This window comes from Vipera berus (genome assembly GCF_964194415.1).
Source record: "Vipera berus genome assembly, chromosome: 1".
Lineage (NCBI taxonomy): Eukaryota > Metazoa > Chordata > Lepidosauria > Squamata > Viperidae > Vipera > Vipera berus.
The window spans coordinates 208,091,071-208,105,248 of NC_138202.1; the positions used below are offsets into that span (position 1 = coordinate 208,091,071).

Genomic DNA, 14,178 nt, shown 5'->3' on the forward strand with positions numbered 1-14,178 from the left:
CACAGAGGGATAGGAACAGAAGAGAGCAGTAAAACTCACTGAAGACCCTTTAATTTTCTTACACAGAATCCAGATGGCAAAATTAATTGTCATCATGATAGTGCACTAGGCCTTAGTTTTATTTTTACATTCAAGGTGATTCTGAACACTGAGAAGGAGTAGTCTCAAAATACAATTGCATATCAGGTGCAAAACCAGGTTACTAAATTATTATGCAATTCCCAGTTAAGTCTGTTTCTGCTTGCTTCAGTCATGGGTCAGTGAAATATAACTCCACAGCAAAATTATCTCTGAACATCTTCCACATCTTTGGCTTGTTTAAGTTATCGATTTCATTTCTTGTGAGGAAAAGTCTAGGGAAAAGAGAAAAAAACCCAGTTCTCTAATGTAAATTACTGTATTTAAACTTTTGCACAGAAGAGAACAAAATAGTTTTTCTAATAACACTGCATTTTCAAATAACTTTTCCCAGAAAAATATTCAGCTCTTCAGCAACCCTTCGGTTCCCCTTAAGAATGCACATGCCTGCCTCCTGTGCATGGCTAGTGCCATTGTGACTCTGCAAATGCTATCATTCACCTCCAAACATTATTCATAGAAAAAAAGACAGGTGTGTCATATCTAAGAAAGCTGAATTTTCAAACACATAAAACTCACACTTTCATGAGTATTGGCATTTGGCAATACTCATTTATGATGATGACACAAATTGATGCACTTGGAAGGGAACAGCGTATAAATGCCCTCAAATAGGTAAATATAAATAGTTTGAGAAGAGCATAGTTTGGGAAAAGAATATAATAGCTTGAATGCAAAATAAATTCTAGTCAACATTAAATGTATTTCCAACATTAGCAAACAAGTAATGTCAAATGTAGCTTAATAATCTAAAGAGAGAATTAACACTTGCAACAGAAATTATTCCCTTGCTTAAAAGCACTTAGGTACCACCCTAGTATTTTGTATCTCCTACATGGCAAATAAAATTACCTGCAGTGACAAACTGAATGGTACCATTGAGGACTTATTTTCAAAAAACGTTGTGAACTTTTACTAAATAATTACATACCGTAACTTTTCTTAGAGGCTTAGTAAGCTTTATAAATCCATTAAAGTAAAAACTGTAATACGAACATCCCTCTACATGGCAGAGGCATTTTTTTTAAGTTGGTGTTCTCTGAGGAGTGGACTCATACTAAGCAATATGAAAAGGCAGGCCTCCTTTTCTCTATAGATTATCCATAAAATATACACAATCCCATAGAAATAAAGAAATGCCGGTCTGTTTCTGTGGAGGCTTGAGCTAGGTTTCTGTAACCTAAAGTCTTTTATACCCTCGCTCACAGATCTGGGTGCATTTTGGCTTTCTTTTCCATGTGTACTTAAACATAAAACTTACTGGTAGTCCCGTATAAAAGCTGTATGGAACCAAAAAAAGAAAGCACAGCCATCATAGCCTTTTGGAATATCCTAAATTTTTTTAAAAGACAAGAAATACAGTTAATGCTACTTGGGTAAAACATCAAGCCATCATCACAGCCAAATCATAGAAATAACTGAAATTGACTTCCGGTTTGCCATCGCGGTGTTGGCGGACGTATAGAGGTGAGCTCCGTCTTCAGTGTCCAGTTTTATCCCGCCGGGGGACCCTGGAAAGGGTTGAAAGTTGCCCTGTAGGGGCGATGAGCAAGGAGAGGACCCCTGTTTGATTGCGGAAGGGCAGTAGCCCTTCCGCTTGATCTGGGGCAGCTCTCCAAACTGGCGGGGAAAAGATCGGCCATAGCAATATGGCTCGTCATTAAGCTGCTGACAGCCGAAGTCAAAACTACAACCAAGCACCTTTAAAGCAACGCGGATGAAACTGGGTGAGATTTGATCTTCTCTTTAAGACTTTAAATATTTTTCCTGGAAAAGCTGCCCAAAGTATTTCTTCCCCCTGTGAGGAGAGAGGGAAGGGAATTCTTACCCCACCCTCTTAAGAACAGCGGCGATTGACTACCTAAGGAAAAAGAGCAATTGTAAGAACAATTCTAACTTAATTGGATGCATATACCTTTGAAATTTGGAAACTAAAAGTTTTCCTACCTTTACTGGAGATATTGGCTTTTATTTAAAAAGAAAAGAAATAAATCTTGAAAAACTATTATTAAACTCAGGATCTAAAAATTTTTAAACATCATTGGTGACATCTTGCAGTAAAATATGCTATTACAATTTGTTATTGACTAAAAAGACTTGGCTGGAAACCCAGAAATTAGAAAAAACCCTCTGAACCTTGACATACCACCTGTGAGAAACACAGCTGTAAAGAAGGAACTGCAAGACGGTTTATCTGGCCTGTTTGAACTATGAAGATAAACCTTTACTGACTTTCAGAATTATATGTGAGAAATCGTTTTCCTATTTCTTCACCTGAGAAGTCTTTGTTACTACACGAGATGATGGAATACTTTGGACTATAAATTCTTACCTGCCAAGCAATTTTCACTATAAGACTATCCACAACACGTGAAACAGATGTCACACATCTAGCTACAAAAACTATTTTTAACATTTTATTTTAAAATCCTTAATTTAATACATTATCAAGAGAATATGGATGAAGATCAGGAAAAAAATTCCTTTCTACGTTGAAATCAATACATGAAACCATTCTTTCAGCATGTCACAAAATAAGAGGCAACATAAAGGAACAAGATGCCAGCTTAAATATACAGACCCAGATTTTGACTACAACCAAAGATCCAACAATGCTGAAAGCAACAGGAGAAATGGAACAACTAAATATTAAAACAGAAGACCCAACAGACCATCAGATCCAGCCAATGGGGAAATTGGAAAAGAGAGTGACAACATTGAAAATGGAAAAGATTTTTTTCATAAATCAGAAGAAACTTGAGGAAAAGGAAGAACAGACTGAATGGAAGATAAACTGTGGGAAACTGGTATAATGGGGAGGTGATCAAAGAAATATAATGGGGCTAGTTCTTCCAAAAAATGTAATTAAATGGTTTTCTTAACTCAAATAATACACACAATAATAGAGGGAGAACTGTTTGATGAATTAAAAGTACTGACATGGCTGGTTAGTTGGCAAAGGAAAAAAGCCAGAGTAAGGCTGAAAGAAACTAGGGTTTTGATTTATTAGGGGGGGATTTTATACTATTGATTAGAAGGTTGAAGATAGTTGAATATAGATAATTCTTTTTAGAAAATAAAGTAATATTATAACTGAATAGGTAAGATCTGTAATAAGATTAATAGATTTTTGGTTTAATATAGTAAAAAAAGAATTTTTAGAAAATAGAATAAGATTATATGCAAATAGATAAGACGTATATTTAGAATATTAGATTTTGTTATAAAAAGGAGAAAATGTAGAAGTTGAGATAAGGGAAACACTAGTTACCTAAAGCTTTGAAACTATAACATAAAAAATGTTAAGTTGAATATTGAGGAGAAATGAAAGCCTGGGGGAAAAAGGATACAACAGGACACTGATGTATATAGGATTGAATGTAAACACAATTAAGATATGTATAAGGTTAAAATTATTGATAAATGTAACAAAGATGGTTTTAATTAGTTGATAACAATAAGAATTATATTAATTCAATATGAGATAGTAGATATTAAAGGATAAAGCGAGGAAATATCTGATGGTGTAACTTGAGATTTGTGCTAAAGATCTGTGTATGTTATGGAATCATTGATTACCCAGTCACCACGTTGCTTTTTAAATGTTTAATTGTAAAATTAGAAAATCAATAAAATATTATAAAAAAAGAAAGAACTGAAATCCATAACATGTCTTCAGCTGGTCACATCTGATCAATTTATGTAGAGAAATCTGGCCACTTAAGGCTGCAAAACAGAGAAGTCTGAAGTTTCTTTCAATCCAAATCAACAATTGGTCAGTTTGAGACATGGCTATGTAATTTCCTTAATAACAATATGGAAGTAGTTTGCCGCTGCTTTTTAGGCTTTTTTAGTCTGGCATTTCCTGGTGGACTCCAAAACAGGCCTACCAAGCTTAGTTTTTCAAAGTCAGCCAAGTTTGGTAGGTGGGTATAAGGTCAGCAGGATACTTAAAACCAATTTAACGGTTTTGTGCCTGAGATGGAATGGAATGACTATTTCAACACAGTTACAAATGTGACAGGTATACAAAAATTCACCATTTCTCAACTTACAGAAGTAGCTTCAAATCTGACTTTCACATCGTTTCTGATGACAGGACAGTTCTTCAAACCAATTACTACCAGGTCATTTTCATGATCAAGGAACAACTGAAACAAAATATAAACACATCTTATTCTCACTCACTAAAATTCTCTCACTCAATGCAAGACTGTAATTTATTAGTTCTTTTTCTCATGCACTGAAATCACCACGAAGGTGATATCTGTTAATATTTCAGTAAGTCTCTCCACTCGAGAGGACAAGATTATGTATGTGAGAGACTGAAAGTCCTATGCATATTGCATTACCCATTCTGGCTCAAAAGGAAATTTTAAAGGTAAGAAGTCATGCCATAAAACTGCCATTTAGCTCTTGAACAGATTATACAGTTCTATAAGTATATAACCTCATGCAATATTAAAGAGGTCTCCACTAGTGCTTTAGGTATAAATTAACTCTATTTTGAATGCAGCTTTTCACAGACTAGTTTGCTTCTCAAAAATTGCTTCTTTCAAGGCACGAACATTAAAAACACATTCTTCTCTGACCCTCAGATGGATTAATGCCACCTCTAGTTAATTTATCACTATTTGTGGGAACTTAACTGACATATAATAATCTATCAGCCTTTCTGGATGCTAGTCAAATAGCACGCTAGCTATTTTTGTAAAAAAAACTGCAAAAGGATCTGTTATTCTCACAACACAGCCAATAAGAATAGCAGAAGCTGCCATACTGCAAGTCAGATTACTGGTGTGCCTAGCGCTTTCTTTTTTATGCTGGTTCTCCAGGATCTCAAATAAGAAATTTCTCCTTCCCATTTATAGATTCTAGAGCAGAGGTGTCAAACTGCCGGCCCACGGGCCGGATGCGTCATGCCAAAACCACGCCCACCCCATTGCCGGCAACGGAGAAAAAAATCATGATATGTCACGACACATCACATGATGTTGTGAGTTTGATACCCCTGTTCTAGAGACAGAAGTGAAACAAATACCTGGCCTGCATCTATTAAGCATGGCCCTTCTCACTACTTTATTCATCACTGCCTATTTGAAATTGTTCAATCAGTGAATTCAAAGCAAGGATGCATCAGTTTTCATTGCAGTACGCAGATCTGTGCTGCAATTGAACATGGAATGAATGGGAATTCTATCAACAAATCCTGGCCTTCATGGCTGCAGGATCCTTAAATTAACACGAAGCTCTGACCTTGCAGTTAATTAATGTTGCACAAATGCACTGAAATGCTACTTCCTTCTTCATGATTATCTTTATTCTGAAATCAGTCCCATTGCCCTTACCAACTCCTAAAGAGGGGAAAAAGGAGAAATGGAGACAAAGACATGCATTAGATAATTACTGGAATCAAACAACAGAATTCATATTTTAAAACAAAAATATCCTGTGATGTTGCAAAATGACCAGCTTTTTCATCTCCTAGTCCTTTCCAATCCAGTTTAATATGTTCTGACAATTTGACTATGTAAATGCTAGGAATACAATAATATTTACAGGGTTGCTAGTCTATCAATCCATTATTCCTAGCTTGTTCTACTTTCAAGCTGCCCAATAAATGCCTCCTTTTACTTGATCCATATCTAAGCAAGCATTCCTTTTTCACTCTTCACAAAAAGACTAAATTGACATTGTGTTTTTCTATGTTTCATGTATGTCTATGCATTTATGTATCCATTGATTTTGGAAAAAATGCAGTTATAGTTTAAAGGAAAACTATGCAATAGGGAGGTAGATTAAAAATTGCAGGTACAATGAAAAATCTCAACAGCTTTCAATTTCATGACAGCAAACTTGCCTTCTGAAACTTGCAATGCTGCTAAACCAGCCATTTTGTATTTGTGTACTTTCTCCAAATGTGCAAGCACATTTCTACAATGGGAAACCTAAAATGCTGAGAGACAGGTTGAGTAAAGAATCTCCATCAAACACAAGGCAGCTGGTCAATTCACTTCCTGAAATAACATCAGTAGGCTAAAACGGCACCAACACAAGGATATGTTATAGCTGCTACCCTGCTGAAATGGTTGGCTGAACATGTGTGGAAGTAGACTGGAGGCTTTGAACATCCTGTTTTAAGATGGTACTGGTCTGTTCTAGCGACTTGCTTGGAACTCAGAAGAGACGCTACAGGGATCCCAACTCATAAAAGTATCCTAAATAAATCTAGTGTCTTCATGTCCAGTTTGAATAAGGGATAAAAGACTGGGCATAATATAGACAATGTCTTATCCTGCATAAAGAAGTACAGAAAAAATAGACTTAACAGCCAGAGAAAACAAACTAAAAATCTAATGCAAAATCATGTTTTACCTATTTCTATAAAAAATGAGTGACTGGGCAGGGGCAGGGGCCTCCAGTATAAATCTAATAAGAGGCCCCTGGTTAATTTTTTAGCAAAATTTTTTGTGGGGTTAGGGAGGGGGGTGGGTGTGGACTATGGTTGTTTGGCAATGGGGGGGTGGTCCATCAACCGTTGTTCAGGCCAGGTCCGGGATTGGTCGCGTGGGGGGAGAGCGGGGCTCGGTTGCCTCCGGGACTCGGGAGCGGGTCGTGGGACTACCAATTCCCACGACGTTGGGGAATGGTAGCAGGTGTATGATCAGAGGGCCGCATCGATACCGGGGAGGGCATCTCCGCTATTTACAAGCGGTGAGGCGCTCCGACCCTCTGTTTCTTCCCCAAGGTCCCGGGAGCAAGGATGTGCAGCCACCTGAGCTCTGGCTGGTGTACCTGAATGCCAGGTCCGTTGTTAATAAGGCTCCCCTTGTTCGGGATCTAGTTGAGGGTGAGCATGTGGACCTGGCTTGCATCACGGAGACTTGGTTGGGCCCAGAGGGTGGTGTTCCCTTGGTTGATCTTTGCCCACCAGGTTTCCGGGTGCTACACCGGCCTCGGGCTCAAGGCAGGGGCGGGGGAGTGGCGGTAGTTATTAGGGAGACCTTGTGTCCGCGGGAGACCACCGTTCCCCAGATAGTCGGGTGTGAGTCTCTCTTTTTGAGATGTGGTCCTGGGGCGCAGTTGGGCTTGCTGCTGGTGTACCTTTCGCCTAGTCGCGCAACGGCAGCCCTGCCTGAGCTATTCGACATCCTCTCGGGGTTGGTGATTGAGTTCCCCAAACTTATAGTTTTGGGTGACTTCAATCTACCATCCCTAGGAGGATCATCTGAGTTAGCTCGGGAGTTCATGGCTTCCATGACGGCCATGGACCTGACGCAAGTAATTCTTGGACCGACTCATGAGGGAGGCCACACCCTTGACTTGGTTTTCTTATCTGGACGGTGGTTTGATGATCTCGGTGGGGGTTCCCCAACTATTATACCCCTGTCATGGACCGATCATCATCTCCTGCGGCTGGTCTTCCATTTTGCCACCCCCCGCCGTGGGTATATGGAGCCAATTAGATGGTACCGCCCCAGACGCTTAATGGACCCTGATAGGTTCCAGGCAGCGCTGGGGTCCCCACCTGCCTCCATTGCTCACAGCTCGGCGGATGCCTTAGTGGAAACCTAGGAAAGGGCAGCCATGGAGGCACTTGACCGAGTTGTACCCTTGCGGCCCCTGACCCAGTGCAGATCCCAGCGAGCTCCATGGTTCTCCGTGGAGCTTTGGGAGATGAAGCGTCGGAGACAGGGCCTAGAGAGCTGTTGGAGGTCCAGCCGATCCGAATCCGACCGATTGCGACTAAGAACCCACATTAGGTCTTATCTCGCAGCGATAAGGGCGGCGAGGTCTAATTACTTCTCCGCAGTTATCGCGTCCGCAGATAACCGCCCGGCCACCCTGTTTAGGGTGACCCGCTCCCTCCTTAATCAGGAGGTAAGGAAGGAACCCTTGCAGGGTCGTGCCGAGGAGTTTGGTCAACATCTGTCGGATAAAATCGCTCGGATTCGGACCGGTCTGGACTCCAGCTAGGCGGAGTCTGATGATCAGGACACGGGCGGTCTTGTCAATGTTATCTGGGAGGAGTTTGATTCTGTGACCCCTGAGGAAGTGGACAGGATTATGGGGAGATTGAGCTCCACCACATGTTTATTGGACCCGTGCCCTTCCTGGCTGGTGTATGCAGCTCGGGAGGGGACACGAGGCTGGTTCCAGGCGGTTATATCTGCCTCTTTGAGTGAGGGTAGTTTCCCCGCCGTCTTGAAGGAGGCGGTGGTGAGACCTCTCCTCAAGAAGCCTGCCTTGGACCCAGCTGTGTTAAATAACTTTCGTCCGGTCTCCAACCTTCGCTTTCTTGCGAAGGTTGTTGAGAGTGTGGTGGCGCATCAGCTCCCTCTGGTCCTGGATGAAGCGGATTATCTAGACCCGTACCAATCGGGTTTCAGGCCCGGGTACAGCACGGAGACGGCATTGGTCGCTCTGGTGAATGATCTCTGGAGGGCCCGGGACAGGGGATATTCCTCTGTCCTAGTCCTATTAGACCTCTCAGCGGCTTTCGATACCATCGACCATGGTATCCTGCTGCAGCGTCTCAGGGGATTGGGAGTGGGAGGCACAGTTCTTCAGTGGTTCTCCTCCTATCTCCTGGGACGTTCGCAGTCGGTGTTGGCAGGGGGGCAGAGGTCGACCCCGAGGTCTCTCGTTTGTGGAGTTCCTCAGGGGTCGGTCCTCTCGCCTCTCCTGTTCAACATCTATATGAAACCGCTGGGTGAGATCATTCGTGGTTTTGGAGTTGGGTATCATCAGTATGCTGATGATACCCAGCCTTTCGACCCCAAACCACCCCAGTGATGCCCTCGACGTGATGTCCCGTTGCCTGGAGGCGGTTCGGGTCTGGATGGGGAGGAACAGACTTCAACTCAACCCCGACAAGACTGAGTGGCTGTGCATACCGGGATATTCAGAATATTCCACCTCTTTCCATGGGGGGTGAGTTTTTACCCCCCGTAGATAGGGCTCGCAACTTGGGAGTCCTCCTAGATTCGTGGCTTACTTTGGAAGATCATATAGTGGCTGTGACTAGGGGGGCTTTCGCCCAGGTTCGCCTGGTGCGCCAGTTGCGGCCCTATCTAGACCGGGATGCCCTGTGCACGGTCACTCACGCGCTCGTGACCTCTCGTCTGGACTACTGCAACGCTCTCTACATGGGGCTTCCCTTGAAGACCACTCGGAGGCTCCAGCTGGTACAGAATGCAGCCGCGAGAGTTGTCTTGGGAGTTTCCCGGTACTCCCATGTTACACCTTTGCTCCGCGAGCTGCATTGGCTACCAGTTGTCTTCCGGGTGAGGTTCAAGGTTTTGGTAATGGTTTTCAAGGCCCTACATGGCATGGGTCCGGAGTACCTCGGGGATCACCTGCTGCCGGCGTCAACTTCCCTCCGCCCTGTGCGTTCCCACAGAGAGGGCCTCCTCAGGGTGCCACCGGTCAGAGAATGTCGGCTGGTGGCCCCCAGGGGGAGGGCCTTCTCTGTGGGCGCCCCGGCTTTATGGAATCAGCTGCCGGTTGAGCTCCGGATGGCACCTGACCTTCGCTCCTTCCGACGCGGCCTGAAGACCTACCTATTTGAGCAAGCCGGCCTGGCCTGATGGGGGATGTGCTGGGGTTTTTATTGGGGATTTTTATTACTCTACTGTTTTTAGCTCGGGCTCTTATTTAATTCTTTTTTAATTTTTGTATTCTGTATTTTTATGTGCCCTGTTCACCGCCCTGAGTCCTTCGGGAGAAGGGCGGTATACAAATATAATAAATGATAATGAAATGATAAATGACTCTTAAATCAGATGTTCCTTCTGATTAAACTACTTAGACTTTCCCTTTGATTCATAAACATTCTAGCCATTTAATAGAGGTCGTTCAAAGAGATGTTACAACTCCACTCTTTCTTCCACCTTAGTTCTGTAACTTCTTTCCAAGTTCTTCCCCAAGCCTTTGTTTGTTTGTTTTTCAAATTCAATCTCCAACAGAGGGAGATGAGACAGTCTGATTCAACAGAACCAAGAGCCATGCTTTATTAGTGGATATGAACTGACCAACTAGGATGAGTCCGGCTGGCTGTAACTGTCAAGCATATTCAGCCTGCCCATCACAGCCCTACTCTGATGGTACTACTGTGTGATGAAAGGAGCCCAACTGTGATCTAAGTGCTGAGACTGCATAAACAACTGGACAATCCCCTTCCTACTGTATTTTAATGGCACTTACCTTGGATAGCATAGAGTTTTATGCATTTGATTCTGAAAAGCTTCTCTGGTGGGAGGATCAGGTTGTATTCTGATTTCAAGATTTCATAATATTCTACATATCGACTCTGCAAATAAAATTTAGGAGTGCCTTGAGACAAAAATAATTTTATATAGAAATCTATAGTAAATATAAATAGTCATACCTCTATAAAACCAAAATCTTAAGGAAAGCAAATGTCCTATTAATCCAAAAAATGGAAAGTCCATTTATAATGTTATGTGGGGAAGTCCTTGGGAGACGGGGCAAAGAGATATCGCCCAGGAAATGGTCAAGTGAGGAACAGCGTACCCTGCAGTTGGATGGTAGGCGGGGCAACAGAAAGGACCTCCCTGAGCTTCTCAGGTTGTAAAGGAGACAGTAGGAGAATTGTACTTTCAGACTTGCAAAACTGATGTCAGCCTTACCAAGTAGACCAGACATGAAACAAGATCACATAAGCTAATTCTACTTGATTGTGAAGCTACATGAATAGAAACTTGAAAGTCTGAAGGCACAGCCTGAAAAACTAAGGAGCATCCCTTCTGAACCTCTTGCCCCACTGACTATCCAGCTGTGGGCTACGCTGTCTCTTATCTGATCATTCCCTAGGCCAGGGGTGGGCGACCTTGGCTCTTTTATGACTTCTGGACTTCAATACCGAGAATTCCTGAACCAGCCATGCTGACTCAAGAATGCTGGGAGTTGAAGTCCACGAGTCACAAAAGAGCCGAGGTTGCCCACCCCTGCCCTAGGCAGCATCTCTTTGCCCCGTCTCCCAAGGTATTTCTCATATCATTCTCTGATGTTTGACTTCGTAAGGGGGAGAATTTAATATTCATGTCCCAAGCTTTGCTTAACCAAAAATGACCAAACCCCAGCTATCAGGACTGGAGGAAAGGCAGTGAAGCAGAACTTAAAAAAATGCAAGGTAAAAACAGAAAATAAGTATTTAAATTACACAGCTATTTTTGTGCCAATCAATTGTATTATTTTTTTTATTCAACCTTACACATAGCTTCATAGTAAATTTTTTTTACCTGTGATGGAGTTTCAACACCCTGAAACTTGGTGCTGGCAGTTTCATCAGTTCTTCTTTTACCAAAGTACTCCAAACTTTCCTTTAAAAATGAGAATTGTGTTACTATAACTACTGCAGCATCTTACAGTATTCGGTTTAGAGAACTTATATCAGAAAAGTGCACAACTGGGGGTCAGCAGAGTGCCTCAGGGCTACACATTTGTAAGTGGCATGCCAGAGCTTACACTTCAGAAAATAGATGTGCTCAAGTAAACCAAGTGGGCAGAGTGCAGCAAAACTTAATTTGGATTTAATTAAAGAAACAATTACTTTAACACATATTTAATTATTTTCCTTTTCAGTCATATTGTAAATTACAATTCATAAGCAATTTTTGGAAGAACTACGGGCAGCAACTAAGCTAATACCAACTTTAAATAGTTCCAGGAGACATCCAAATAATTACAAGTTGGTCAACTTAATATTTGCTGCAGGCAGGCAGGTAAAATAGTAATCTGAGAAAAAGAACAACTCGACACATATAGGAAGAAGCTTTGTTGAAGGAATTTCACACGGTGACAGAACAGCTTTTTCGGCTCTATTACATGAAGTCTTGGATATGGCAGATTCAAACTCCTTATCAAAGATGATACTGAACAAACAAGAAATTGTATGCTAGGTGGTTTGGTCAAGCCAGACTGAAAGTATCAGTTTTTAATTCCATTTTACATCTGGAACCCACACAGAAGAAACTATGGGAGGTAGCACTTCAGATACTTTTAACTCATTCAGAAACAAGAGGGAAAATATCAACATTACTTTGGTACCTGCGCAGTCTTAAACAGGCCGGTGTCAATAAGCCAGATGCAAATCATAGTTCCAGTCCTACCTGCATCAAAAAGGGGAAATCGGTGACTTAGAAATAATGATATCGTGTTGACTTGTCCCGAAGAATGAGGCTATGAAAGCATCAGTATTAAGCAATCCCACCCCTGCACCTCCAAACTAAATCTGAAACCTGAACTTACGAAAAATTCACCCTGCACATCTAACACCAAGTAATGCAAACAGTCTTCGCAGATAGCTACTTTCAGTGAATGCTAAATCTATTGAGCCATGGTGGCGCAGTGGTCAGTATGCAGTACTGCAGGCTACTTCTGCTGACTGCCGGCTGCCAGCAGTTCAGGTGTTAAACTACCATTCTTGGAAGGTCAGTAAAATGAGGACCCAGATTGTTGAGGGCAATATATAAACTGCTTAGAGAGGGCTGTAAAGCACTGTGAAGCGGTATATAAGTCTAAGTGCTACTGCTATTGCTGAATTTCCACGCATCCCAGATAATGACTGATAATCTAAGGTTTTCAGAAGGGCTAAAAATAACATTCCCCTTGAGTATGGCTGAAAGATACTGGATCACTACAGTGCATTCTGCATGGGGCTGTTTTTCAAGACCATGTGAGGCTACAGTCAGCACATCCCTTAACTAATACATTATCTGAAAACATTTTATCAGCCCTTCAGCATTAATACTGACAGATGCTAGCCTCTTGAGTCCAATTCAGGGAGCCATTTTACACACTCTCCTGCCCCAGAACAATTGTCAAAAGAGGGATCTTTGGGATTTCCAAGCCAGAGAGTTCGCGTACCTTTCCCACCTTTACAGTGTATTGCTATAACATTGTGGTTGTCCTGTTCCATCCATTGCCTCACACTGGCAGTGAATATGAGCATCTCCCTTAAAGAAAAGGAAGAATGCCTTATTTAAGAGCTTATGTATATATTACTGTAGAAAAATTAAAATGTTCTCTCCTTTATCAGAACAGTGGAATTTCTTATAACCACACACCATTTCCATTTAAGCATCTTTAGGTTACCTCTGGAGATAAGCCAGAACATAGTTCATAGGAGAGATTTTTAAGGACTTTCCACTAAAAAGACTTGCACTGCTGCTCACAATTGGAAACAAGCTGAATTTATTAAGAGTTTTCTTCTTTTGGGGAGAGGAGACAGGCAGATTAGGCTGGAGGGCTTTTGTGAGGAAGGGCATTTTGACAGATATTAAGATAGATTATGGGAACAGAGGAAGGGTCATTATAGGATAGTAGTCTTTCTTGGTAAAAGCAGGACTACTGAGTCCAGTGTGTGGGTGTATGTTGGCTTGTAAGGGAGGCATATGTATTATGACCTTGTAAGGGAGGGATATGTATGATGAGCACACCATTAAGGATAGCAGCAGGACAATCCATTATGATGGATGGAGAGGTACATGATGAGGCCCAGAAAAGCAATTGTGAGGAAGAGCAATAAACAATTTGATGACCATCCCTGCTTCTATTCGGTGAGTTTGATTCTGGATTTATACTGTCAGCCCTTCAAGGTAGACCAGATAGGAAACTGAAATCATGCATCTCACTGTCTCGTCTCTGGGTTTAGGATTGACAGCTGGTTATAAAACAACCATTTTGTACAGCACTTTGTTCCCTGGGATTTTTTGACCCACTGACTTTTGTGAAGGAAACAGCCCACTCTCCAGCATGATTCCATCACCTGTTCGACAGCCCTTCTGGCTTCTTCTAGGAGCCAGGATGAACCCTCTTGAAACAAGGCTATCAGTGCTTTGTTTCAAGGGGAGTCATTGTGAGGTTATGTTATCCTCCCTTAACAGGTTTTACTGGGATGCAGCTGTTTTAATGATTAACATCTCATCTCTGACACTCTTCTGTGTAGGAAAGATTATGGAACAGATAGAAAATGTCCTAAGACACAGAAGTCTTTGAAATCTTTTGAATCAGGGT

The 14,178-nt window shown here is 42.0% G+C and overlaps 1 protein-coding gene across 1 annotated transcript in view; it reads right to left on the reverse strand.

The window, feature by feature from the left end:
- Positions 1-250: 250 nt before the first annotated feature.
- LOC308677849 (phosphatidylinositol 3,4,5-trisphosphate 3-phosphatase TPTE2-like) overlaps positions 251-14,178 on the reverse strand; it is a gene marked incomplete at both ends in the record, with an annotated part of 33,483 nt that continues 19,555 nt past the window's right edge. The window contains 8 exons of the mRNA XM_081344546.1: positions 251-353; positions 1,400-1,470; positions 4,194-4,289; positions 5,395-5,492; positions 10,345-10,450; positions 11,403-11,483; positions 12,211-12,272; positions 13,030-13,118. Of these exons, the coding sequence (XP_081200672.1) occupies positions 251-353; positions 1,400-1,470; positions 4,194-4,289; positions 5,395-5,492; positions 10,345-10,450; positions 11,403-11,483; positions 12,211-12,272; positions 13,030-13,118 (706 nt within the window). The remainder of the gene's footprint in view (positions 354-1,399; positions 1,471-4,193; positions 4,290-5,394; positions 5,493-10,344; positions 10,451-11,402; positions 11,484-12,210; positions 12,273-13,029; positions 13,119-14,178) is intronic.